Source organism: Salvelinus sp. IW2-2015, linkage group LG31 (assembly GCF_002910315.2).
Source record: "Salvelinus sp. IW2-2015 linkage group LG31, ASM291031v2, whole genome shotgun sequence".
NCBI lineage: Eukaryota > Metazoa > Chordata > Actinopteri > Salmoniformes > Salmonidae > Salvelinus > Salvelinus sp. IW2-2015.
The window spans coordinates 12,894,051-12,918,502 of NC_036870.1; the positions used below are offsets into that span (position 1 = coordinate 12,894,051).

The following is a 24,452-nucleotide window of genomic DNA, read 5'->3' on the forward strand; positions in this document are numbered from 1 at the left end:
TGACTGTACGTTTGTTTATCCCATGTGTAACAGTTTTTTTTATCCCATGTGTAATGTGATTTTGTCGCACTGCTATGCTTTATCTTGGCCAGGTCGCAGTTGTAAATGAGAACTTGTTCTCAACTGGCCTACCTGGTTAAATAAAGGTGAAAAAAATCTAATAAACATGCTTACATGGTAAATATGCCCATACCGAGCAACTCACAAGTTTGTAAGTCTTGTAGTGTTTGAAATTACACTCATGTCATTGACAAGCAAAATGTGATGGATATATTTATTATTATGTAGAACTTTTCTGACATTTTGAAGTAGTATGGAAGTGGATGTCTTAGTTCTGTTTTCCAGTTAAAAGCTGGTGTTCAGTTGTCATGGAGCAGTACTCATACAGGTCAAATGGGTGTTCAACAGTTACCTTTAGGGTGCCACTGCAAATGATATGGCTTTATGGCGCCATCGTGTGGCATGGATTGCCCATTCCACCCTTCAGCCRACATAAAGGAATATGAAAGGCCCTTACATCTGGTACTGTGAGGCATAAACCTTTCTGTACCGTTCATATAGCTTGACATTTGTTTGAATGTTTTCTGGAATATACTTAAGGGTTCATGAAGGCTTCATTCAACGGTAAAAGTTAAATTGGACGTGAACGCGGTTGAATTTAGCATGTATTGAAAATAGTTGAGTTGTTAGGGTGAATGACTAAAAAAGGACTGATGAAAAGTAGCATTACAATGTCCTCCTCTCTCATCCACATGTTTCTGAAAGCATGTTACCGCTTATTAAATCTTCACACCTTGCTGAAGCTCATTTTCTTAAAATGTCTGTTTTTCAATGTGAGCTTAGTCTACCTGTACTCTGCTATCCACAGATACCAAGCCATACTTCTGCGAGCACTGTGACTTCCACACCAGCGACCCCTCTTGCCTCACGTTCCACATGCACAAGCTGCACAAGCACATCAGGGATGCACGTCATCACATACTGGAAGCTGTAATGGAAGAACCGAGCCACGGCACTCCCAAAGTCTCAGGTTACATGGAATATCTCCGGCTGAAGAGCACACTGCTCAGCCAGCCCTACGGGAATCCTCCTGGCCAGGAGAGGGCGGCATCGAGCAGACAGTCTGAAAAGTCGAGGAGCCTAAAGGTCAAAGGGCAATCATCTCAGGATGCTATCATCAATGCCAGCCTCCTCAACCTGTCTGCCCCGCCCGAGGGCCAGCAGGAGGATAGTGGTGCGAACCCTGTGGCAGCGCTGTCCGAGGGTAAGCTAGTCAGACACCAATGTCCGTTCTGCACCCACACCACTCATTATCTGGAGGTGCTGTGGATCCACCAGCGTGTGGCCCACAGGGTGGATAGTGGCAGCTCCCTGGCTCCCAAGTGGGCCCCCTACGTCACCTGTTTCAAGGGCTCCAAGGCTGCTGGACGACGCACAGGGCCCCCACCTTTCCTGGAAGGAAAAGACTGCCCAGTGCTCCCAGTGCCCCGGTCCCAGCGCACCAAAGCCCCAGGTTCCACTGCCATGCAACCTTCAGGTGGAGGCACCAAGAGGCCAAAGACCCACACAAGCACTACAACTACTACTGCCCAGTCCAACACCAGCCAGGCCATGGTGTCAGGGTCGCGTACCAGGTCACCCCCTGGTGGTGGGAAGTCGCTCCTACCTCAAAAGAAGAAGTCGTCAAGCCTCCCAAACCATACGGGGGTGGTGGCAAATAAGAGCGCCCGATCTAAAACAGAAGCCCACCCTAAAGTTCCTGCCGCCACCGCCACCGCCGCCTCAACCAGCATCCGAGGCTTCTCCCAGCAGTCGACAAGCAGATCCAAATCTGGAAGCCATCATCGGGAGGCTGCTGAGGGAAGCCTGCTTCCGCAAGAGGGCCTCGGCTTTATTCTCGCCAGGAACCATGGCAGGGCCGACCACACATCCCATCTTACCCCAGACAGAACTTACCTACACCCCCAGCCCCGTCCACACCCACACAGCCATCCACAGGATCCCCCTGCAGCCCTGAAAGMTCAAGACCTTTGGTCAGTCACAAACATGTTTGGGGCGCAGGGCAGCAGTGGGTACCTGGCACCCAACACCGTCTTCGGCCACGGGAAGAGGGAGTCAACTGCTGGGGACAGCAGAGACACCCCGATGGACATGGACATCCTGGGTCTGTTGAAGAATTACAACCCCCACGACCTGGCAGCTCTCTACCAGCACTGGGGCTTTGTAGATCCCAGGCTTGACCAACAAGGTAAGGGGGATTGAGTTGGGTAATGTAGTCCTTTTTTCCCCCTTTTTTTCCCTTTATTTAACTAGGCAAGTCAGTTAAGAACAAATTCTTATTTACAATGACAGCACAGTGGGTTAACTGCCTTGTTCAGTGGCAGAACGACAGATTTTTACCTTGTCAGCTTAGGGATTTGATCTAGAAACCTTTCCGTTACTGGCCATACGCTCTAACCACTAGGCTACCTGCGGCCCCAATGCCATTAATGACAATGGCATTGATTTTCTATTTTTTAAATTGTTCACCACAGRCCTACATAATTCAGCATGTAGAGGAAGAGAAAGATACATTCACAAGACTGACCATGTACTCTACACTGTACACTAAGGTCACTTTGAGAGTAGCAGATCTAACCTGCAGCTTGTCGTCGTAGATACCATCATCATCCTCTTCAGCCCTTTGAGTCACATGTAATAACGTGACCTTTTGTAGTATGAGTTTTTCATTTTATTTGTCCTCCGCCTTTTCTGTTTTTCTACGAGTGTTTTGGCATGAATGCTAATAGCTTGGGGGAAACATGTTTACCAAGGCCGACAGAAGGACATGTTTCTGCCGGTGATAGTACCAGTCAAGGAATAGGTCTCTGTCTAGTGTCTGTCTCTTATACACATCTAGATGTGTATAAGAGACAGGTGTGTGTGTGTGTGTGTGTGTGTGTGTGTGTGTGTGTGTGTGTGTGTGTGTGTCACACACAGTGGACAGGGAGGATGGCTCATAATAATGGCTGGATTTTTGGCTGGAATGGAGTGAATGGAATGGTATCAAACACATGAATGTGTTTAAAAGCATTACATTCACTCCATTCCAGCCATTATTATGAGCCGTCTTCCCCTCAGCAACCTCCGCTGGTGTACCAGTATGTGCATGCATGGATCACAGTGACACAGATGGGCAGTGGGCACCCAGTACTGTGTGACAAGGATAAGGGTGTGTGTGTCTGAGAGAGAGAAAGGGAGAATGAAAGAGATGGCATCGAGACTACACACACACACACACACACACACAGTAAATTCCACTCCCAGAACATCAGAGACCTGACACAATTGGGGTGACAGCAGGAGAAAGAGCAGTGAGCAAGTACAGGGAAAGAGAGGGAGAAACAACAAGGAGCGAAAGATTGACCTAGTGAGAGGGATATGCAGACATAGAGAGAGGAAAAGAGCGAGAGGAGTACATCTGACATGTGACACGGCCAAAGGCACATCAGAGGCCGGGCAGTTTAATTTGCAGTAATATATGCGTTACTTCCCAGGCAGCCAGGGGCTGTGTCAGGGCTGTCAGATGTGGTACGAAAGTTGTCATCCACTGCCCTGAATGAAGCCCACCCCTCTCCCATCTTAATGGCACATCGGAAGTACTAATGAGCCCAATACTCTGTGGCTTAGGTGTTCTAGCGGTTAGCGTCACTGCCTGTGTCTGCATGGGTTCAAATCTAACCCACAGCCCTTTGACACTCTCCTATTCTTTACATGCTATCACTCTGACTATATTCTGTTCAATAAAAAATCTGAAAGAAAAACCCAATGAGCTAACTAGCTAGCTACTGTTTCTGCATAATTCGTGCCTGCTGCACAGCGCCGGTGAGTAAAAAGATTGGATAAGTTAAAATTGTGTGAGATCAACAATTTATCAATGGAACAGGTTAGCTACCTATCCAACACTGCAATTAGAGCTAGCTGGCTAGCTAACGTTAGCATACTTTAGCAGGTCAGCTGCAATGGTAGATAGCTAGCTAGCATATACTCCATGAACAAAGCAATCTAGCTAGAAAAATAGAGGAAAGAGAGTGGTGTTAATGATTTTTTTTTTAACTGTTACAAAACTGAGTATGTTCATTAGATAATCCAGCTGGTCCAGTGGTGGTCGGCATTGTTTCCTATGCATTCTTGTGTTCAGACTTCTGATGGTAACAACTCAGAATTGGATTGGTGCAAGCAGAGGCTGAATGGATTGGTGCAAGCACAGATTTGCACGCACACAAACACATACCCACACACATGAAAAAAACATAAGTGTGTGTTGTGCCTGTGAATGCCAGTCTGCRCGTGTGTGTGCTTTTGTCCTTGGATGGCAGTCCCTCAACTTTGAACAAACACATTTGCTTGTGACACTGACCTGTGAAAATGTTTATACATAATTAATCAGATGTCTGTTATGGGGATGTACAGTAATTGGTGTGTGTGCATGCTAATGAGATGCCTGAGCACCAGCACAGTGACCATTGGTCCTCTGTAGCTCAGTTGGTAGAGCATGGTGATTGCAAAGCCAGGATAGTGGGTTTGATTCCCTGGATTCCCTGGATATGTAAAATGTATGCACTTATAACTGACTAAGTTGCTTTTGATTAAAGTGTCTGCTAAATGGCATATTATTATAATAGTATATAGTATATATATATATATATATATATTAGTTTATAGTATATAAAGTGCATACATTTTTACATATGTGTGCTCCAGTTAATCAAACCCATTATCCTGGCTTTGCAAGCACCATGCTCTACCAACTGAGCTACAGAAGAAAATAAAAGAAAATATATATATATACACACGCACACAGTACCAGTCAAAAGTTTGGAAAAACCTACTCATTCAAGGTTTTTTTWAAACTATTTTCTACATTGTAGAATAATAGTGAAGACATCAAAACTATGAAATAACACATATGGAATCATGTAGTAACAAAAAGTGTTTAACAAATCAAAATAGATTTTAGATTCTTAAAAGTATCCAACAGTCTTGAAGGAGTTCCCACATATGCTGAGCACTTGTTGGCTGCTTTTCCTTCACTCTGAGGTCCAACTCATCCCAAACAATCTCAATTGGTTTGAGGTTGGGTGATTGTGGAGGCCAGGTCATCTGATGCAGCACTCCATCACTCTCATTCTTGGTCAAGTAGCCCTTGCACAGCCTGGTGTGTTGGGTCATTGTCCTGTTGAAACACAAATTATAGTCCCACTAAGCACAAACCAGATGGGATGGCATATCGCTGCAGAATAATATGGTAGCCATGCTGGTTAAGTGTGCCTTGAATTCTACATAAATCACTGATAGTGTCACAAACCAAGCACCCCCACAAAATCACACCTCCTCCTCCATGCTTCACGGTGGGAACCACACATGTGGAGATCATCCGTTCACCTACTCTGCGTCTCAAAAGGACACGGAGGTTACAACCAAAAATCTAAAAGTTGGACTCATCAGACCAAAGGACAGTTTTCCACAGGTCTAATGTCCATTGCTCGATGTTTCTTGGCCAAAGCAAGTCTCTTCTTCTTATTGGTGTGCTTCGGTAGTGGTTTCTTTGCAGCAATACGACCATGAATGCCTGATTCATGCAGTCTCCTCTGAACAGTTGATGTTGAGATGTGTCTGTTACTTGAACTCTATGAAGCATTTATTTGGGCTGCAATCGGAGGTGAAGTTAACTGTAATGAACTTATCCTCTGCAGCAGAGGTAACTGGGTCTTCCTTTCCTGTGGCGGTCCTCATGAGAGCCAGTTTTATCATACCGCTTGATGCACTTGAAGAAACTTTCAAAGGTCTTGAAATGTTCTGCATTGACTGACCTTCATGTCTTAAAGTAATGATGGACTGTTGTTTCTCTTTGCTTATTTGAGCTGTTCTTGACATAATTTGAACTTGGTCTTTTACCAAATAGGGCTATCTTCTGTATATCACCCCTACCTTGTCACAACACAACTGATTGGCTCAAACGTATTAATTAACTTTTAACAGGGCACAGCTGTTAATTTAAATCCATTCCAGGTGACTACCTAATGAAGCTGGTTGAGAGAATGCCAAGAGTGTGCAAAGCTGTTGTCAAGGTAGAGGGTGGCTACTTTGAAGAATCTTGTGTTATTTCATAGTTTAGAAAATAGTCCAAGTAAAGAAAAACTCTGGAATGAGTAGGTGTGTCCAAACTTTTGACTGGTTGTGTGTGTGTGTGTGTGATAGATATATCTATATATAAAAAGTTTGGGGTCACTTAGACATTTCCTAGCTTTTTTAAAGAAAAGCAAAATATTTAACATCAAATTTATCTGAAATACAGTGTAGACATTGTTAATGTTGTAAATGACTATTGTAGCTGGAAACGGCTGATTTCTTTATGGAATATCTACATAGGCGTACAGAGGCCCATTATCAGCAACCATCACTCCTGTGTTCCAATGGCACGTTGTGTTAACTAATCCAAGTTTATCATTTTAAAAGGCTAAGTGATCATTAGAAAACCCTTTTGCAATTGTTAGCACAGCTGAAAATTGTTGAGCTGATTTAAAGAAGCATTAAAAACGGCCTTTAGACTAGTTGAGTATCTGGAGCATCAGCATTTGTGGGTTCAATTACAGGTTCAAAATGGCCAGATACAAAGCACTTTCTTCTGAAACTCATGTCTTTTCTTGTTCTGAGAAATGAAGGCTATTCCATGCGAGAAATTGCCAAGAAACTGAAGTTCTGGTACAAAGCGGTGAACTACACCAGTCTCAACGTCAACAGTGAAGAGGCGACAACGGGATGCTGGCCTTCTATGCGTTGGCCCAGTTATCGAAAGGTTGCTAGATCGAATCCCTGAACTGACAAAGTAAAAATCTGTCGTTCTGCCCCTAAACAAGGCAGTTAACCCACTGTTCCTAGGCTGTCATTGTAAATAAGAATTTGTTCTTAACTGACTTGCCTAGTTAAATAAAGGTTAAATAAATAAAATAAAAAAACAGACACTGGACAGAGGAACTCGTTGAGACTGGTGTTTTGCGGGTACTATTTAATGAAGCTGTCAGTTGAGGACTTGAGGCATCTGTTTCTCAAACTAGACACTGTAATGTACTTGTTCTCTTGCTCAGTTGTGCACCGGGGCCTCCCACTCCTCTTTCTATTCTGGTTAGGGCCAGTTTGCGCTGTTCTGTGAAGGGAGTAGTACACAGCGTTGTACCAGAACTTCAGTTTCTTGGCAATTTCTCGCATGGAATAGCCTTCATTTCTCAGAACAAGAATAGACTGACGAGTTTCAGAAGAAAGGTCTTTGTTTCTGTCCATTTTGAGCCTGTAATCGAACCCACAAGTGCTGATGCTCCAGATACTCAACTAGTCTAAAGAAGGATGGTTTTATTGCTTCTTTAATCAGCACAGAAGTTTTCAGCAGTGAAAGGGTTTTCTAATGATCAATTAGCCTTTTTAAAATGATAAACTTGGATATGCTAACACAACGTGCCATTTCAACATAGGAGGGATGGTTGCTGATAATGGGCCTCCGTACGCCTATGTAGATATTCCATACAAAAAATCTGAAATACACTGTATTTCTGATCAATTTGATGTTATTCTAATTGACTGAAAATGAGCTTTTCTTTCAAAAACAAGGCCATTTCTAAGTGACCCCAAACTTTTGAACAGTTGTGTGTGTCTCTGTGTGTATTTTATATATATATATATATATATATATATATATATATATATATATATATATATATATATCCCACAAATCAATTGAAGACCAAAAACTAGAACAAGCAGAAAAGCCATCGCTTTTTCCCGCTTGTCACGCCAAGGCAATATTACCGTGAAATCTAAACGGAATATTGCCCTAAAAATACAACAGATACCTTAACTTACTGTGATATTATTAGGTCCAGTTTTTTTCTTGTAACTCTTCGTTGTGAAGGTCTTGGGATTCTAAAGTGTTGCTCTGTCTCTTGTTTCTACAGCAATGCTGCAGTACAATGGACATTTTGGAAATGAAGTCCATTCCTCCACGGAGGCCTCCAAACAAGTATGCTACTTTCCATGTTTGGGTTTTGTTTCGCTCGAAATAGAATCCGTCGCCTTACTGTGTGCCCTTCAATGTATATCTCCCTCTGCATTCCCCCTATCCTGTCAATAACAAAATACTAAAGGTATTTAGACCTTTAAAATAATCCCTCGTCACTCCTTTCTGCTCCCAGCTCTGAGAATCCAAAAGAGAAATCAGTGTTTGAAACACTAAAGGCAGTGATACTTGAGCGTCTGTGTCAGACTGCTGTCTCCCTCTTTCTCTGTTTGGTACGAGGAGCTGACAGGGAAACAAAAACTAAAAAAGCCTTGACATCCCCCTTGGGGTAAACAGTCGTGCGTCTCCATATGGCATGTCAACATCCTGCCAATCATGACCACACGCAGGCCCTCCTGGACTCTCTCTACCTACCTGTCTGTTGTTCTCCTCTTATTTTCTTCCACTTCTGTTGCCTTTGTAATGTGTGAGACGTGAGGACACACTGACACACACTGAAAGATTAACTCAAACTGACATTAACACAAACTTAAGACAAACTGACATTTTTGCACAATCAGAAACACACTTTCAGACACAGAAGTATACTTGCACACACACAAATACACTCATAGAAAGAAACTGACACTCAGCAACACAAACGTGTCTTGGTAGGATCTGTGATCTGACTCCATTTTGCCCCTTGTCTCTGTCCTCTACAGGTGAGTGGCCGCTCCTCTGCTTCCACAACCTCTCTTAGGAAGGGGACATGAAAACTCTGCATGCCACATGCCCTGAAAACTCGACTTCCCAAAATGCACTGTTGCAAGATGAGAAGCCTGCAGTCCCTCACAGGAACCAAGCCATGACTACAGGAGAACAGTGGCTCTTCACTTGAGGGGCCCAATTGTCTCAAGGGACACTCTTTGTCTACAACTAACTAACCCTCCCGGACTGATAAAGCTACCATTACATGTGGACGTGACAGAGTGGAAATTCTTCCCCAACTGGGGTGTGAACTCACAACCCTGTACACTGTAACTCAACATACTCAAGAAGCACCGTCAATACCTCGGACACAGAAAGGACAAGGCATTTCTGCATCCAGTGGCAGAACTTCTCAGGAATGCAGTAGCGATGCACTTAACCATCTGCTACATCACACACTGGGCGTAGATGTTTATGTGGTGACAGTATACTGACCTGGAGATGGTGTAGTTGTTTAGCTCATGGTGATTGAGTTCAGGCTGGGTTAGTGATAACTGATTCTAAATCAGTTGTTAAAGGGCAGAAAACCAGGATCCCCCAGGGTGTTTTATGTAACCTTTAATGCAAACCCTTTAAATCCATGTCAGAGCAAAAATACAAGCAAAGACTGAAACGTTCATATTATATCCCTCCAGAGAATTGATAGAACATTTTGAAGTAATCGGATTGGTATGTGTGTTTACTGTGAATGTGTGTTAGTGTTTTAGTCATCTGTTTATTTTAGCTTTTGACACTTTTTTTTGTGTTATTTGGAAACTGTTTGGATTGGTCAGGTCAGTCAGCTCACACAAGCAAAGTTACCATCCACCTTGAAAGCTGGAATCTTTAATAGTAAAACGGCCATGTCCATTTGTGATATTACAACAAACTAATTACTGCAAACAACAAACACATTTTTTCTCTCGGACATCATCGCGATGGAACAGCAGCATATATTCATTATTCATTCTTGTTTTACCTTGATGCATGACGCTCCCCACTTCTGCTTCGTCCAACAAACAAAATCAATAACAATGGCCATGGGGTGGACAGTGGCATGGTTTAGCCCACTAAGGAGTTTCTCCCATCTTTAAGCAACAATAATGAGGCAGCTGTTTGACTTACCATCCATCTCCAGCCATGTTTACATGAACAACAACTATGCTAGTCTCTTCTGACCAGGGATGTTGTGGAGGGTAAACACACAAAATGCTGGCAAGTAGCCTCGAGGTTGGAGCGTTGGGCCAGTAACCGAAAGGAATACGAATACTGGAGCCAACAATGTGTCGGGTGTGCCCTTGAGCAAGGCACTTAACCCTAATTGCTCCAGGGGCACTGTACAACGGCAACCCTGGTCGTGACCCAACTCCCTGCAAGTGACTTGAGGAGTTGCGATATGCAAAAAAAAGAATTCATTATAAACTTGTGTAAGCACCCCCCCCAAATTATTATTTACGCAGCTTTTAATTTGTGAAATTACTTTTACCCACTTATTATTGCGTTCCCAGCGTAGATCAATGCTCAGAACGCTTATTTTCTTTATATGAGTTCTTCTCGCACCTGCTTCTTTTAGCGAACGGCTAATCTCTGCCCTCTCACCTCTCACGAATCGCAGCACAGACCGAGGGCCAGTGAAACAGACTACCCCAGCGGCAAGTGGATTTAAAGGGCTCTGGCTAGTGTTATCCAGCTAGCTAGCTGGATGAGGAAAGAAGCTAATGTTAAATGGCTCTTGACCACAGCAGGGGCAAAATATAGGCTACTAAGTTCTCGTCATAAATTTGCTTTACAGAGAGTACTAGTAAAGATGTTTATAACTAACCCAAGATATACCAGAGCCTGTAGTTTCCAATGGGAGCAAATTCATCATAGTGGGCATAATAAGTAAGGAGGTGGGCAGAGCCAAGCACAAGTTAGTTTGATCCTACTGGCGCGTTCTAGCATTTATTTGCATATGTCCATTAGGGAACACCTACTCTGAAGTACGCGTGTGCAATAACTAAATTTGCCCTTGCCCTCCTACTAAATAACACAACTTTGGGAAAGGGTAAAGTCTACAAAACGCAGTAGACTCTGTTACAGATTCTAGTTTTGGAAACAAAAAACTATGTATATCAAATGTTTAATGAATTATTTATTTTTGCGGATTGTCGGCCAAAATCCATCTCGCTCTATCTTCTTCCACTGCCGGCAACTGGGCTTCCTCTCATCACCATATTTGGTATTTAGTGAGTGGAAATGCCAACCGGATGCTTTACATTGATACATCAGGTGAAATATCTGGCTCATTGTTCTATCTGTGGGACCAGTCAGACAGACAGACAGTGGTGTGGCAGACAGTGGTGAGGCTGCGGCAGGCTGCAAAGCATGCAGGAGGAGGCAGAGGAGACACAGAGAGAGCGGAAGCAAGCAGAGAGCGAGAGGTTAGTACAGTGGTTCCCAAACTTGGGGTCGGGTCACCCTGTGGGGTCCCCTGAGAAAATCTGTACTAATCTTATACAAATTAAGAACGTACAAAATAAGATATTTCAATATCTCCCCATATCCTACCTTCCCTAAAGGCCTACATTAAAATGCAAACAATACAGATGTAAAAATGTAACACGTCTTCCTTTATTTCGTTAGTCTTATCTTGATCGCCCACTGGTCTGTATAATTTACCCACCCTTTGTTTTACCACTATATCACTGGTGCTGACCATGTATGTTCTGTCGCGTTAAGTCTTTATATCCACTCAAGTGGATATCCCAACATTGAAAGACTGGCTTCCATTGCTATGGACCACTGACCATGTGGAACATTTCAAACATTGTGTTTCTCAGACCTCAGAAWGTTTTCTTCTGTTGAGGTAAGTCCACGTCCCAGGCTATCTGATCCAGACGGAATGGAAAATGAACCCAAAACAAATGCATGGAAAAGAAAAGCACTATGTAACTTACAGATTTGCAGTGCTTCATGCGTATAGCTGGATCTACACAACCAATGGTGTTGTGGACTTGAACAGAAGGCCACTTTTGAGGTCTGAGAACAGAAAATGTCCCTTTAGAAGGTAGATGTGCAGTTTGACTCCATGAAAAGGACTACTCTTCAATTAGGAGGATTGTGGGTCAGTCTTGGATTGTCTGTTTCGAAAAACACTGTTCTTTAGTTCCTTTTTGCTGTGTTTTTTGTGTTTTGCTGGATCACTGGATATCTGTCTTAGAAATGGCTTCTGCAGTTTTTTTCAAGTTATTTTAGCTGCGCACAAGGAAAGAAAGCCATCCATGTTAAAAAGTACCAATCTGATGATATTAGTACGTTATTTATTGAATATTATATGATAGTTATCCACCTTGAATCGATTGTCGTATGTTAAAAACATTTTTTTTTAAGGTTTATGAATTGAAGTCAAAATTATATACAGTGGGAGAACAAGTATTTGATACACTGACGATTTTGCAGGTTTTCCTACTTACAAAGCATGTAGAGGTCTGTAATTTTTATCATAGGTACACTTCAACTGTGAGAGAAGGAATCTAAAACAAAAATCCAGAAAATCACATTGTATGATTTTTAAGTAATTAATTTGCATTTTATTGCATGACATAAGTATTTGATACATCAGAAAAGCAGAAACTGAATATTTGTACAGAAACCTTAGTTTGCAATTACAGAGATCATACGTTTCTGTAGTTCTTGACCAGGTTTGCACACACTGCAGCAGGGATTTTGGCCCACTCCTCCATACAGACCTTCTCCAGATCCTTCAGGTTTCGGGGCTGTCGCTGGGCAATACGGACTTTCGGCTCCCTCCAAAGATTTTCTATTGGGTTCAGGTCTGGAGACTGGCTAGCCACTCCAGGACCTTGAGATGCTTCTTACGGAGCCACTCCTTAGTTGCCCTGGCTGTGTGTTTCGGGTCGTTGTCATGCTGGAAGACCCAGCCCCCGACCCATCTTCAATGCTCTTACTGAGGGAAAGAGGGTTGTTGGTCAAGATCTCGCGATACATGGCCCATCCATCCTCCCCTCAATACGGTGCAGTCGTCCTGTCCCCTTTGCAGAAAAGCATCCCCAAAGAATGATGTTTCCACCTCCATGCTTCACGGTTGGGATGGTGTTCTTGGGGTTGTACTCATCCTTCTATTCCTCCAAACACGGCGAGTGGAGTTTAGAGCAAAAAGCTCTATTTTTGTCTCATCAGACCACATGACCTTCTCCCATTCCTCCTCTGGATCATCCAGATGGTCATTGGCAAACTTCAGAGACGGGCCTGGACATGCGCTGGCTTGAGCAGGGGACCTTGCGTGCGCTGCAGGATTTTAATCCATGACGGCGTAGTGTGTTACTAATGGTTTTCTTTGAGACTGTGGTCCCAGCTCTCTTCAGGTCATTGACCAGGTCCTGCCGTGTAGTTCTGGGCTGATCCCTCACATTCCTCATGATCATTTGATGCCCCACGAGGTGAGATCTTGCATGGAGCCCCAGACCGAGGTGATTGACCGTCATCTTGAACTTCTTCCATTTTCTAATAATTGTGCCAACAGTTGTTGCCTTCTCACCAAGCTGCTTGCCTATTGTCCTGTAGCCCATCCCAGCCTTGTACAGGTCTACAATTTATCCCTGATGTCTTACACAGCTCTCTGGTCTTGGCCATTGTGGAGAGGTTGGAGTCTGTTTGATTGAGTGTGTGGACAGGTGTCTTTTATACAGGTAACGAGTTCACAGGTGCAGTTAATACAGGTAATGAGTGGAGAACAGGAGGGCTTCTTAAAGAAAAAACTAACAGGTCTGTGAGAGCCGGAATTCTTACTGGTTGGTAGGTGATCAAATACTTATGTCATGCAATAAAATGCAAATTAATTACTTAAAAATCATACAATGTGATTTTCTGGATTTTTATTTTAGATTCCGTCTCTCACAGTTAAAGTGTACCTATGATATAAATGACAGACCTCTACATGCTTTGTAAGTAGGAAAACCTGCAAAATCGGCAGTGTATCAAATACTTGTTCTCCCCACTGTAGATTGTAACACGATAGACGTTTGTAATAAGAACAAGGTTGGGGCTTAGATGGACATGTGTTAATCAGAACGCGTCATGATGATTTGCAATGTTCACTCAGTGCTCAGATATTCTGTGACTTTTAGGACTTTAGATGATGAGGCTGTATTTTAAAAGTATTTATATTGCATAATACCTGTTAGTACAAATAAAAATTGATATATTTACATGGGCTTGATATTGGTAATTTCCTTATGCCAGAGGCCCTTTCATCAGCCTTTGAGGTGGTATGTTCATGACAATCACACACATCAAAATGTTGTATAAATGGTTGTGATTATGTAACATGAAAAGTTCATACAATTACAGGTATTTGTAATAGGCTTAATTTATCTCTCATAATTGTTCAACAGTGCTTGGTAAAGCTCTTACACCAATTATTGTTGCTCATATAGTTATATTAGAAAGTAAAAAGTGTTACAAAGCAATATGGAAGGAATTTGACATTCATTATCTGAGAGGATGGGTATACAACCAGTGTACAAAACATTAGGAACACCTTCCTAATATTGAGTTGCACCCTCGTTTCCCCTCAGAACAGCCTCAATTTGTCAGGCATGGACTTTACAAGGTGTCAAGTGTTCCACAGGGATGCTGGCCCATGTTACAAATCCTTCTTTAACATGTCTCCTCGCCTTCATCTATACTAACTTCAGTGTATATTTGGCCTTGCGTTTTCAGTTATTACCCTGCTGAAAAGTGGATTTGTCTCCCAGTGTCTTTTGGAAAGCAGAATGAACCAAGTTTTCCTCTAGGACTTTACCTGTGCTTCGCTCTGTTCTTTTTATTTGTATCCTAAAAAAACTCCCTAGTCCTTGCCGATTACAAGAATACCCATAACATGATTCAGCCACCATCATGCTTGAAAATATGATGAGTGGTACTCAGTGATGTTTTGTGTTGGATTTGCTCCAAACACTATGCTTTGTATTCAGGAAAAAATCTTTCTTTGCCACATTTTTTTCAGTATTACTTGAGTGCCTTATTGCAAACAGGATGCATGTTTTGGAATATTTGTATTCTGTACAGGCTTCCTTTTTTCCCCCACTGTCATTTCGGTTAGCATTGTGGAGTAACAACAATGCTGTTGAGCCATCCTCAGTTTTCTCCTATTCCAGCCATTTAACTCTGTAATTGGTTTAAAATCACCATGGATGAAATCCCTGGGCGGTTTCCTTCATCTCCTGCAACTGAGTTAGGAAGATCGCRTGTAACTTTGTAGTGACTGGGTGTATTGATACACCATCTAAAGTGTAATTAATACCTTTGCCATGCTCAAAGGGATATTCCATGTCTGCTTTTTTTTATTTTTTACCCATCTACCAATAGATGCCCTTCTTTGCGAAGCATTGGAAAACCTCTGTGCTTGAAATTCACTGCTCGACTGAGGGACACTACGGGTAGTTGTATGTGTGGGGCACAGAGATGGGGTAGTAATTAAAAAGTAATGTGAAACCCCATTATTTCACACGTAGTCCATGCACCTTATTATCTGACTTGTTAAGCACATTTTTACTCTGGAACTTATTTAGGCTTGACATAACAAATACTTATTGAATCAAGACATTTTAGCTTTTATTCATTTTGTAAACATTTCTAAAACCATAATTCCACTTTGATATTATGGGGTATTGTGTGTAGATCAGTGACACAAATCTAAATGTAATACAGCCTGAATTTAAAATGCAACACAACAAAATGTGGAAAAAGTCAAGGGGTGTGAATACTTTCTGAAGGCACTGTATGTTGTTCCAAGATAAACCATGTTCAAATTAAAATGTTAAGTTATAATCATAAACAGGAACATAATTCAAATAATTTGCTCAAAGAATAGAAAAGCATAGGCAATAAAATCTCTATATGGCATTCTGCAAGGAGCTAACCTTTTCCACAGGTCACACCACATTCCCTGCCATTGTGCCCTGGAGGTTGTGCCAACTGACAAGGTCCCTGGCTTGAAGCTGGAGCAAAACATGTATTCATTTTACCTTTATTTAACTAGGCAAGTCAGTTAAGAGCAAATTCTTATTTACAATGACGGCCTACCCCGGCTAAACCCTAACGACGCTGGGCCAATTGTGCACTGCCCTATGGGACTCCCAATCACGGCCAGCTGTGATACAACCTGGAATCTAACCATGGTCTGTAGTGACGCCTCTAGCACTGAGATGCAGTGCCTTAGACCGCTGCGCCACTCGGGAGCATGTATGTATAAGAAAAAAACTGGAATGTCACATTTACATAAGTATTCAGACCCTTTGCTCAGTACTTTGTTGAAGCACCTTTGGTAGTGATTACAGCCTAGAGTCTTCTTGGGTATGACGTTACAAGCTTTGCACACCTGTATTTGGGGAGTTTCTCCTATTCTTCTCTGCAGATCGTCTCAAGCTATGTCAGGTTCGATGGGGAGCGTCGCTGTACAGCTTATTTCAGGTCTCTCCAGAGATGTTCGATCGGGTTCAAGTCCGGGCTCTGGCTGGGCCACTCAAGGACATTCAGAGACTTGTCCCAAAGCCACTCCTGCATTGTCTTGGCTGTGTGCTTAGGGTCGTTGTCCTGTTGGAAGGTGAACCTTCGCCCCCAGTCTGAGTTACATGATCTCTCTGTACTTTGCTCTGTTCATCTTTCCCTTGATTCTAGTCTCCCAGTCCCTGCCGCTGAAAAACATCCCCAGAGCATGTTGCTGCCACCACCATGCTTCACTGGCTTCTGTCTAGCCACTCTACCATATAGGCCTGATTGGTGGAGTGCTGAAGAGATGGTTGTCCCTCTGGAAGGTTCTCCCATCTCCACAGAGGAACTCTATCAGAGTGACCATTGGGTTCTTGGTCACCTCCCTGACCAAGGCCCTTCTCCCCTGATTGCTCAGTTTGGCCCGGCGGCCAGCTCTAGGAAGAGTCTCGTGGTACCAAACTCCTCCATTTAAGAATGATGGAGGCCACTGTGCTCTTGGGGACCATCAATGCTGCAGAAATGTTTTGGTACCCTTCGGCAGATCTGTGCCTTGACACAATCCTGTCTCGGATCTCTATGGACAATTCCTTCGACCTCATGGCTTGGTTTCTTCTCTTACATGCACTGTCAACTGTGGAACCTTACATAGACAGGTGTGTGCTTTTCCAAATCATGTCCAATACATTGAATTTCCCACAGGTGGACTCCAATCAAGTTGTAGAAACATTTCAAGGATGATCAATGGAAACATTCAAGGGTTTTTCTTTATTTTTGCTATTTTCTACCTTGTAGAATAATAGTGAAGACATACAAACTATGAAATAACACACATGGAATCATGTAGTTATCAAAAAGTGTTAAACAAATTAAAATATATTTTAGATTCTTCAAAGCTGTCATCAAGTCAAATGGTGGCTACTTTGAAGTATTTCAAATATAAAAAGTATTTTGATTTGTTTAACACTTTTTTGGTAACTACATGAGTCCATGTGTGCTATTTCATAGTTTTTATGTCTTCACTATTGAAACACACATTGGAAACCTGTGGTCTGAATGCAAGGTCCATAAGTCCATAAACAGACAGAGGATCTGGAAGGATTATGTATGGAGGAACTTTCTAAGATCCCTCACAATGTATACATACATTTTTGCTCATCTTTATCAAGGTTGTCAATCATTTCAGGCCCCCCTTTTCTCATTGACTCTTGAAGAACTTAACTTATAAATGCCTCATGAGCTTAATTAATTAACCCAACTTTCATGCCACAGCAGAACCCAAAATATAAACTTATTTTACTCAAATGAATGTAAATAAACACTTTATAGCCTCAAAACATGGTTAAAACTATAATGTTGATATCATGGCTGGTCAGTCCTTGCATCCATTGCTTTGTCTATGAATTTGAGATTTCTTACAATTCTCCAGGCCCATCCTTCAGCTTTCACTGAAACAGAGGGCGGTTGGATCCTACCCTAACCTTAACTTTATGTCCACATCTCAGCTCAACCCTAAATTCATATCCATATCCACATCCCAGTTCAACCCTAACCCTAGCCTCAACCCGAACTTCATATACACATCCACATCCCAGTTCAACCCTAAACCTCTAAACGTAGGCATGGTGTAAGTACAATTTCTATCAGGAGATGGCGCACAATACCAAGGATTGGGTGGAGAAGAGTTCAGCCGCAAAGGATGAAAGGCATCAAATAATATTTCTGTCCATTCAGGATAAACTATGGCTCATTTATAGACAAAAGTTAGAAAACGTCACCACATCACATAATACAAGGAATAAAAATGCCATAGCAACAGTATTAAATATATAGTTAAGTGTGGATTGTCAAAAGACATCAGTAACAACCCCCGGTATAGCCATCCGCTTAAACAATGGGCATAAATTGGGCAGCTAAGCACAGATCCATTATCAGTTTTGCTCTTTTAATCAAAATGATTGGGATTGGGTTTAAGCTGAGGTAAACTGGCCCCACTCAGTTGTGAAAATTCAGGTGAAAAATGTTTGTTTACCAAGCACAAAACATCTTAAATCAACAGTTTCCGTCCATGCCTCTCATCCTTCCATCCTTTCTGTTCCGTGGCATCCGCTGGCAACACCTCGGTGAACTCCTTCCGATGCTTTTTGAACACACACACACACACAGCAGCGTGCACCTATCACATCCTGTTTGTCAATGGGACCGCATCATCTCTAGGCGTGGTGACAGTGTCAGTCATCCATCTAAAATACAGAGATCATGGCTAGAGCCACGAGCAGAGGACCAGTGAGTTTTGTGTTGGCCATAGGGCCCAGAGAGTAGATCATGTCACCAGTCAGGCTGGGAGAGGGAGAAAGAGATGGGTTGGCATATGTTCTTTGACGGGAAACTGCCTCGCTTTAGTTCAGCCCTCTTGCAGGCAAGAGGAGAGACGGACTGGTGGCTGATTGTAGTGACAGGCGTCTCCTGTCTTTTCAGTCCTTGTGAGGAAGATCTCTCTCTCTCTTTCTTTCTCTCTCTCTCTCTCTCTCTCTCTGTGTGTTGGGGTCATATGCACACAGCTCGATTACTGCAGAGAGAAGCTGTCTATTGTGGGAGGTAATATCACATGTGCGCACACACACACACCCTTAAGGTAGTCCATGGTGTGTATATAGACATTATGGACAGTATATGAATAGAAAAGGTGTGTACTGCAGTAGTTATATAGTATTAGCCTTGAATAGAATACAGTAGATACATATGAAACTCTCTTCAATAGCCGTCCAAAGGAGGATGGGCCTGGATATCTGGATATCCTGGTCAATGATGCAGTCTCCCGAGAGGATACTTCCAAGATATTTAAAGTGTGGTACAATGGCAAGTGAGGAGAGATGGAGAGTGCGGGTATTTCAAGTGGAGAATCAGATGACCACTAACATAGGACCTCTGTTTTTGGGATGTTAACAGACAGCCCCATTCTGCTCTGTGCCCTCAAAGCTGCTGTGAAGTTGGCTTGCAGAGCTTCTGGGGTATGGGCCACAAGAGTACAATCATCTGCGTACTGGTACGCGTTCAGATTTGAGCTTTGTGGCAGCTTGGAGCCTCCTAATGTTGAAGAGGTTCCCGGTCAATCTGAAGTCCAGTGTCACCCCACTCTCTGTTTTCATGTCCTTGTGCAGGAATGTTGTGACACTCAGGAGGACGAAATTGAATTAGACCGGCGCTAGCACATACCCTTGCCTCACACCAGTGCCAACTCCAAAGGGTTCAGACTGCTGACTGCCAACTGTAACTCAGGCCACCATCCCCTCATGGAACTGATGCAGGATGTTCACACATTTCCCAGGGTAGCCATACTGCAGGAGGACCTTCCAAAGAAGTTCACGGTGTACTGTGTCGAATGCTTTGGAGAGGTCCACAAAGGCCATGAATAGGTCTTGTTTCTGTTCAAGGCACTTTTCCTGCAGTTGGTGTGCACTGAAGATCATGTCCACTGTGCTTCTGTTCTTTCTGAAGCCGCACTGGGACTCAGTTATCAGGTCCTCAGTGATGGTGTCGATGAGTCTGCGGAGCATGACCTTTGCCAAGACTTTGCCAGCAACTGCAAGGAGGGATATGCCCCTGCTGTTGCCACAGATGTATTGTCCCCCTTGCTTTTGCATATGGTGACAATGTTTGCATCCCTCCATTGATGGGGATGCTCTCTTGTCTCCATATCTCAGAGATTAACAGGTGAACTGCTCAGGTACAGAGATATCCCCTCTGTTTTAGGATCTGAGCAGGGATGGGGTCAGGTCCAGAAGTTTTGTTGTTCTTCAGTGACCTGATGGTGGCTCAGACCTCAGAAAAGGTGGGTGGGAGATCAAGACTCTGGATGGTGGTCAGAGTTGGGAGCTCATCCAGGACTGAGTAGTCAACTGGGTTTGTCTGGTTAAGAGCGCTTCAAAGTGTTCACCCCACCTCTGACCTATCTTAGTTTGGTCTTTTATGAGAGTGGACCCATCGGCATTTCTGAGAGAGCAACTTCTTGGGCTGTGGAGTGGTCTTCAGTGGATCATAAAAGTTGTGCATGTCATATCTGTCCGCACAAGATTGGATTTCTTATGCTTTGGAGATTCACTACTCATTTTGTAGTTGTCGTAGAATACTCTGTGCCTCCTTCCGCTGCTCTTGCCATTGCTTTTTGAGGGCCTCGGAAGCTTGTTGATTTTTCGTCTAACATGCCTGATGTTTCTTGCTGCTGTAGCTGATGGAGTGGGCTGCTGACTCAGTGATGTGCTTAGGGAGGCCCATTTGCCTTCAATCGCACCCTCCGCATTCAGGAGAGTCCTTCTTGTTCTTTCATTTTTCTGCTAGAGAGCGACGTAGCTTGTTCCATGCCTCTGTTTCCTGAAGTCGAGCAGAGTGCAGCCTTTTTTGGTTGACCTGAGGCAGATGGCTGGTCGAACATTCATTCTGACCTTGGTTAAGATCATTCAATGATCCGTCCAGCATTCCGCTCCTCTCATTGCTCGCGTAATGACGACATCCCTGATACCAGAGCCCCTGACAATCATGTAGTCTATAATGTGCCAGTGCTTTGATCGTGGGTGCATCCAGGTTTTGTATTTGTTTTTCATTTGGAACATGGTGCTGGTAATGGTGAGTTCATGTTCAGCACAAAGGCTTAGCAATCTCAATACATTTGCATTGGCATGACAGCCAATGCTGTCTTGAGTTAAAGTCACCCAATAACACTCTGTGGAGGGCCTCATCCAGCATCTCTTAAAAAAGCGGTCTTTTGCATCATCTTCTGATGGTAGAGTTGGTGCATAAGCATGCCGGTTTTCAACGAGGAGAATGCGGAGTGACATTAGCCTTTTGCTTATGCCAGTTGGTGTTTCTGTGAGATTTGGGAGGAGGCAGTTCTTCACGACAATGCCCATACCATGCAGATGATTCTTTTCTGAGAGGTATCCCTTCCAGAAGAATGTGTAGCCCTCTCCTTCCTCCCTGAGCGACCCTTCACCCAGGAGTCTGGGCTCATTGAGAGCAGCGATGTCAATGTTATATCGCTTTAGCTGCTGCGATGAGTGCAGTCCTTCGTTCGGGCCTGTTGGTGAGACTCCTTATGTTACATGTTGCAAGTCAAAAGAGGACAAATTTCTTATTATTTCGTTCTCTATTGCTGAAACGGAAAGTCCTGGTAGGTGCAGTAGCCTATCCAGGAGAGTTAGAGTGGGTCATGTTTAGGTCACCTTTTCTAGGCCTTTCCCCAGCCGGGGTGAACAGTGTGGTTCCTAAATAGGGCTGCTCAGATGTACAGGGTTCTGCCCGGGAGCAGCTCCCACTCAAATCCCAGCTGCTGACGACCAATAGCCCTGTGCTTCTACCGTGCAGGGACCTGGCTAGGAGCTTCCAGATCATTCAGCCCTGCCCCCGTTGCCAAGCACCTCGTAGCCAGTAGACTTTAATGGTGGAGGAAATCTAGCTGGGACTTGCTGAACCCACACACATACACACACACACACACACACACACTGATAAATGCACAACTTCTTCGACATAACCATCTCCCATGTGATTGACACGGCATGGTGACTGGTAGACGCAGTCATTAACGGGAGCTGTATTCATTTCAGGAAACAACGTTTCTCTCAGACCCTGTTTATGAATCATTAGTTAAAACCACTTAACACACAAGGTTAATGATGCTCGTACTGCTACATTACCTGCAGAGCTAGAGCACCGTTGTGTGTGTCATGAACAGCCCATAGTCTATTCTACTATGGATTTGAAGGGTCTGACTGGGGAAACACCAAATATGATCTGCCCACACAGTTGGGGTATTTTTTATWATTTTTTGCAATTCAAGTGCCATTTTATTTTCAACCAGGGCCTTTGAATTTAAGGATATCATGTTTTGTGATGAGCAACAGGATCAGTTACAGTGTCCGTATTGGAACAGACTCAGAGAAAGTGTCAGGCTGCCTCACAGTCTGAGGCTGCCCTAATATGGACATAGAAGTTGTATAGCTTTACTGTACATTATGTGCTTGTTATGCTCTGGCACATGCAGCATGTGTAAATTGTCTGTCCTTTCTCTCAGGAGACCAATGGGGACAGGTGGCCATCTTGACAATAACAGATGCTGAACCAACAACACGTTGATGAAACTGTGTGGAAAGTAAGACAAGGGGTGTGAAAATCAAGTCAGCACTTTTTTTTCGGAGTGGGGGGGGGGGGGGGGTGCTGCTCCTCAAGGCAGGGTCCTCCATGTTATTAAGCGTGTAAGCAGTTTATTCCGCCGTGACAAAGAACCAAACAACAGCATCCYTGTCGTATTATGTATCGGTCGCCTTTTGAAATAGTAACAGGTGACGATGGGTTATAAATCGAACCTAAAGTCCATAGATAATTTAAAGAATAATGTGGCTTCGTCGTGTGAACAGTACTGCGTACTCATTGTTCCACAAACAACTATGGAAGTCGAGGAACAATATGCGGAGAACAATGGAACAAAGTGGGCCTTTGTTTGTTTTTGCTGAGGGGTAGAATTGTGTTCTGGCATTATGGCTGTGTACAGTTAGTGTAGCATCCAATTTAGGGTGTAAAAGTCTCCTCGTTCTGGAAAGCTTAGCTTCATTGTGTGTGTGTGTGCGTGCATGTGCTCGTGTGCGACTAGTTTATTTTAGAGTCTGAGAATTCACAACAAATTCTTTCCTATTCCACCCACAATGTGCAGACACACGATAAGAACCCCCAGTTACCTCAACGGACGTAACATGCCTCTATTCAGAGGAGAACCAGTCAGTCCATTCATGCTTTAGAGAGCGTTAGATACACCCTGAATTTGAACGTGAGGCCAGTCAAGGATCAGTTCGACCTCAACTCAAGACCTTTCAGTGGATTGATAAAACATTTAAGAATGATCCACTGTGGTTTCCATCAGGGTTGTTAATTTATGGAACAAATCAAATGTGTTGAATTAACAAAGTGAATCCAGAATGGACCCAAACCTTGATTTTGGCCTCACCTTCCAGCCATTTAATTTAGCTGTTAAACTTGTTATAACACCTTTTYCTACTGTGTGCTCTACTGAACATGGCCCAGGTCTTGGGGCTGCACACCTGTGGGTCTTGAGGACCTGGATTGAAGAGCACTGCACTGTTTCTTTATATATTTTTTGCTCTCTTTAAGGGTCCCATCATTATGCTGTGTAGTTSGTTGTAGAAACTTAGTAAATGTAGCTGCCTCAATTGAGATTCCAAAGCTGCATCATACAAAGAGTATGAATCCTTCTGGCAAATGTCATAAATGTAAAATAGATTTTGCTATCTAACCACTGCAATTTAGTTGGACAGTGTAAAGGAGTACTTTGTATCTTGGCTTGTTTTACATTCATGGAGAAGACCAGTAATGAATGGTTCATGTTACAGTTGTGAAGGCCTTATGACTTACCATTTAACTGAAGTGTAATGTCTCATTTGAAACCCCTTTCAAAATATGGATCACATTTGTTTTCCCTATTTGTGGCCGTTCCTGGACCATTTCAGTACCTAGACAACCTCACTTTCTCATTATTTTTCTCCCTCCCTCCCTCCCTCCCTCCTCCCTCCCTCCTCCCCCTCCCCTCCCCCTCCCCCTCCCTCCCACACACACACACACACACACACACACACACACAACACACACACACACACACACACACACACACACACACACACACACACACACAACACACACACACACACACACAACACACACACACACACACACACACACACAACCACACACACACACACACACACACCTCCCCCTCAGGAGTGCAGAGAAGTGATGGATGGACATGTGTCTGCATCACAAAAGCACCTATCCACGCTCCGGTGTCAGGTCGCCTTTATCAAACGGCGGCCTGGGTATATTCTGCTGTGATGCCTCATTACCCAGTGCCACTGGGGCGTCGTGCCTGAAATGTTTGAGCTGCTCCCGTCGCTTCCTCAACACCTTCACCCCTCCTCCCTCCCTCTATCATCACCGCTCCTTATTGTCCTCTCTTTCTCATAGAGATATCTCATATTCTCCTCTCCACTCTTCTTTTCTCCATCTGTGTTCAGTATTTTCTCTTACACTGACCTCACCCTTCCCTCCATTCTCTCCCTGCCTCCCTTTCTTCCTCCCTTTCCATCCTCTCTACCCCCAATGACTGCATCGCCCTGTT

The 24,452-nt window shown here is 43.5% G+C and overlaps 2 protein-coding genes across 4 annotated transcripts in view; one reads left to right on the forward strand and one right to left on the reverse strand.

Annotated features, from left to right (window-relative positions):
* The window catches only part of LOC111956180 (teashirt homolog 1-like), a 445,767-nt gene that overhangs the window by 257,554 nt on the left and 163,761 nt on the right, over positions 1–24,452 (reverse strand). The gene's annotated exons all lie outside the window — the stretch shown is intronic.
* LOC111955729 (zinc finger protein 516) overlaps positions 1–24,452 on the forward strand; it is a 98,507-nt gene that overhangs the window by 17,089 nt on the left and 56,966 nt on the right. For 2 of the 3 annotated variants that reach the window (XM_023976027.2, XM_023976028.2), the window contains exons 3-5: positions 869–2,248; positions 7,989–8,053; positions 8,752–12,397. In XM_023976027.2, the coding sequence (XP_023831795.1) occupies positions 869–2,248; positions 7,989–8,053; positions 8,752–8,802 (1,496 nt within the window). In that variant the 3' untranslated portion in view covers positions 8,803–12,397. Of the gene's footprint in view, positions 1–868; positions 2,249–7,988; positions 8,054–8,751; positions 12,398–24,452 lie in introns of those variants that run through there. The other variant, XR_011474540.1, reaches the window with a different exon arrangement.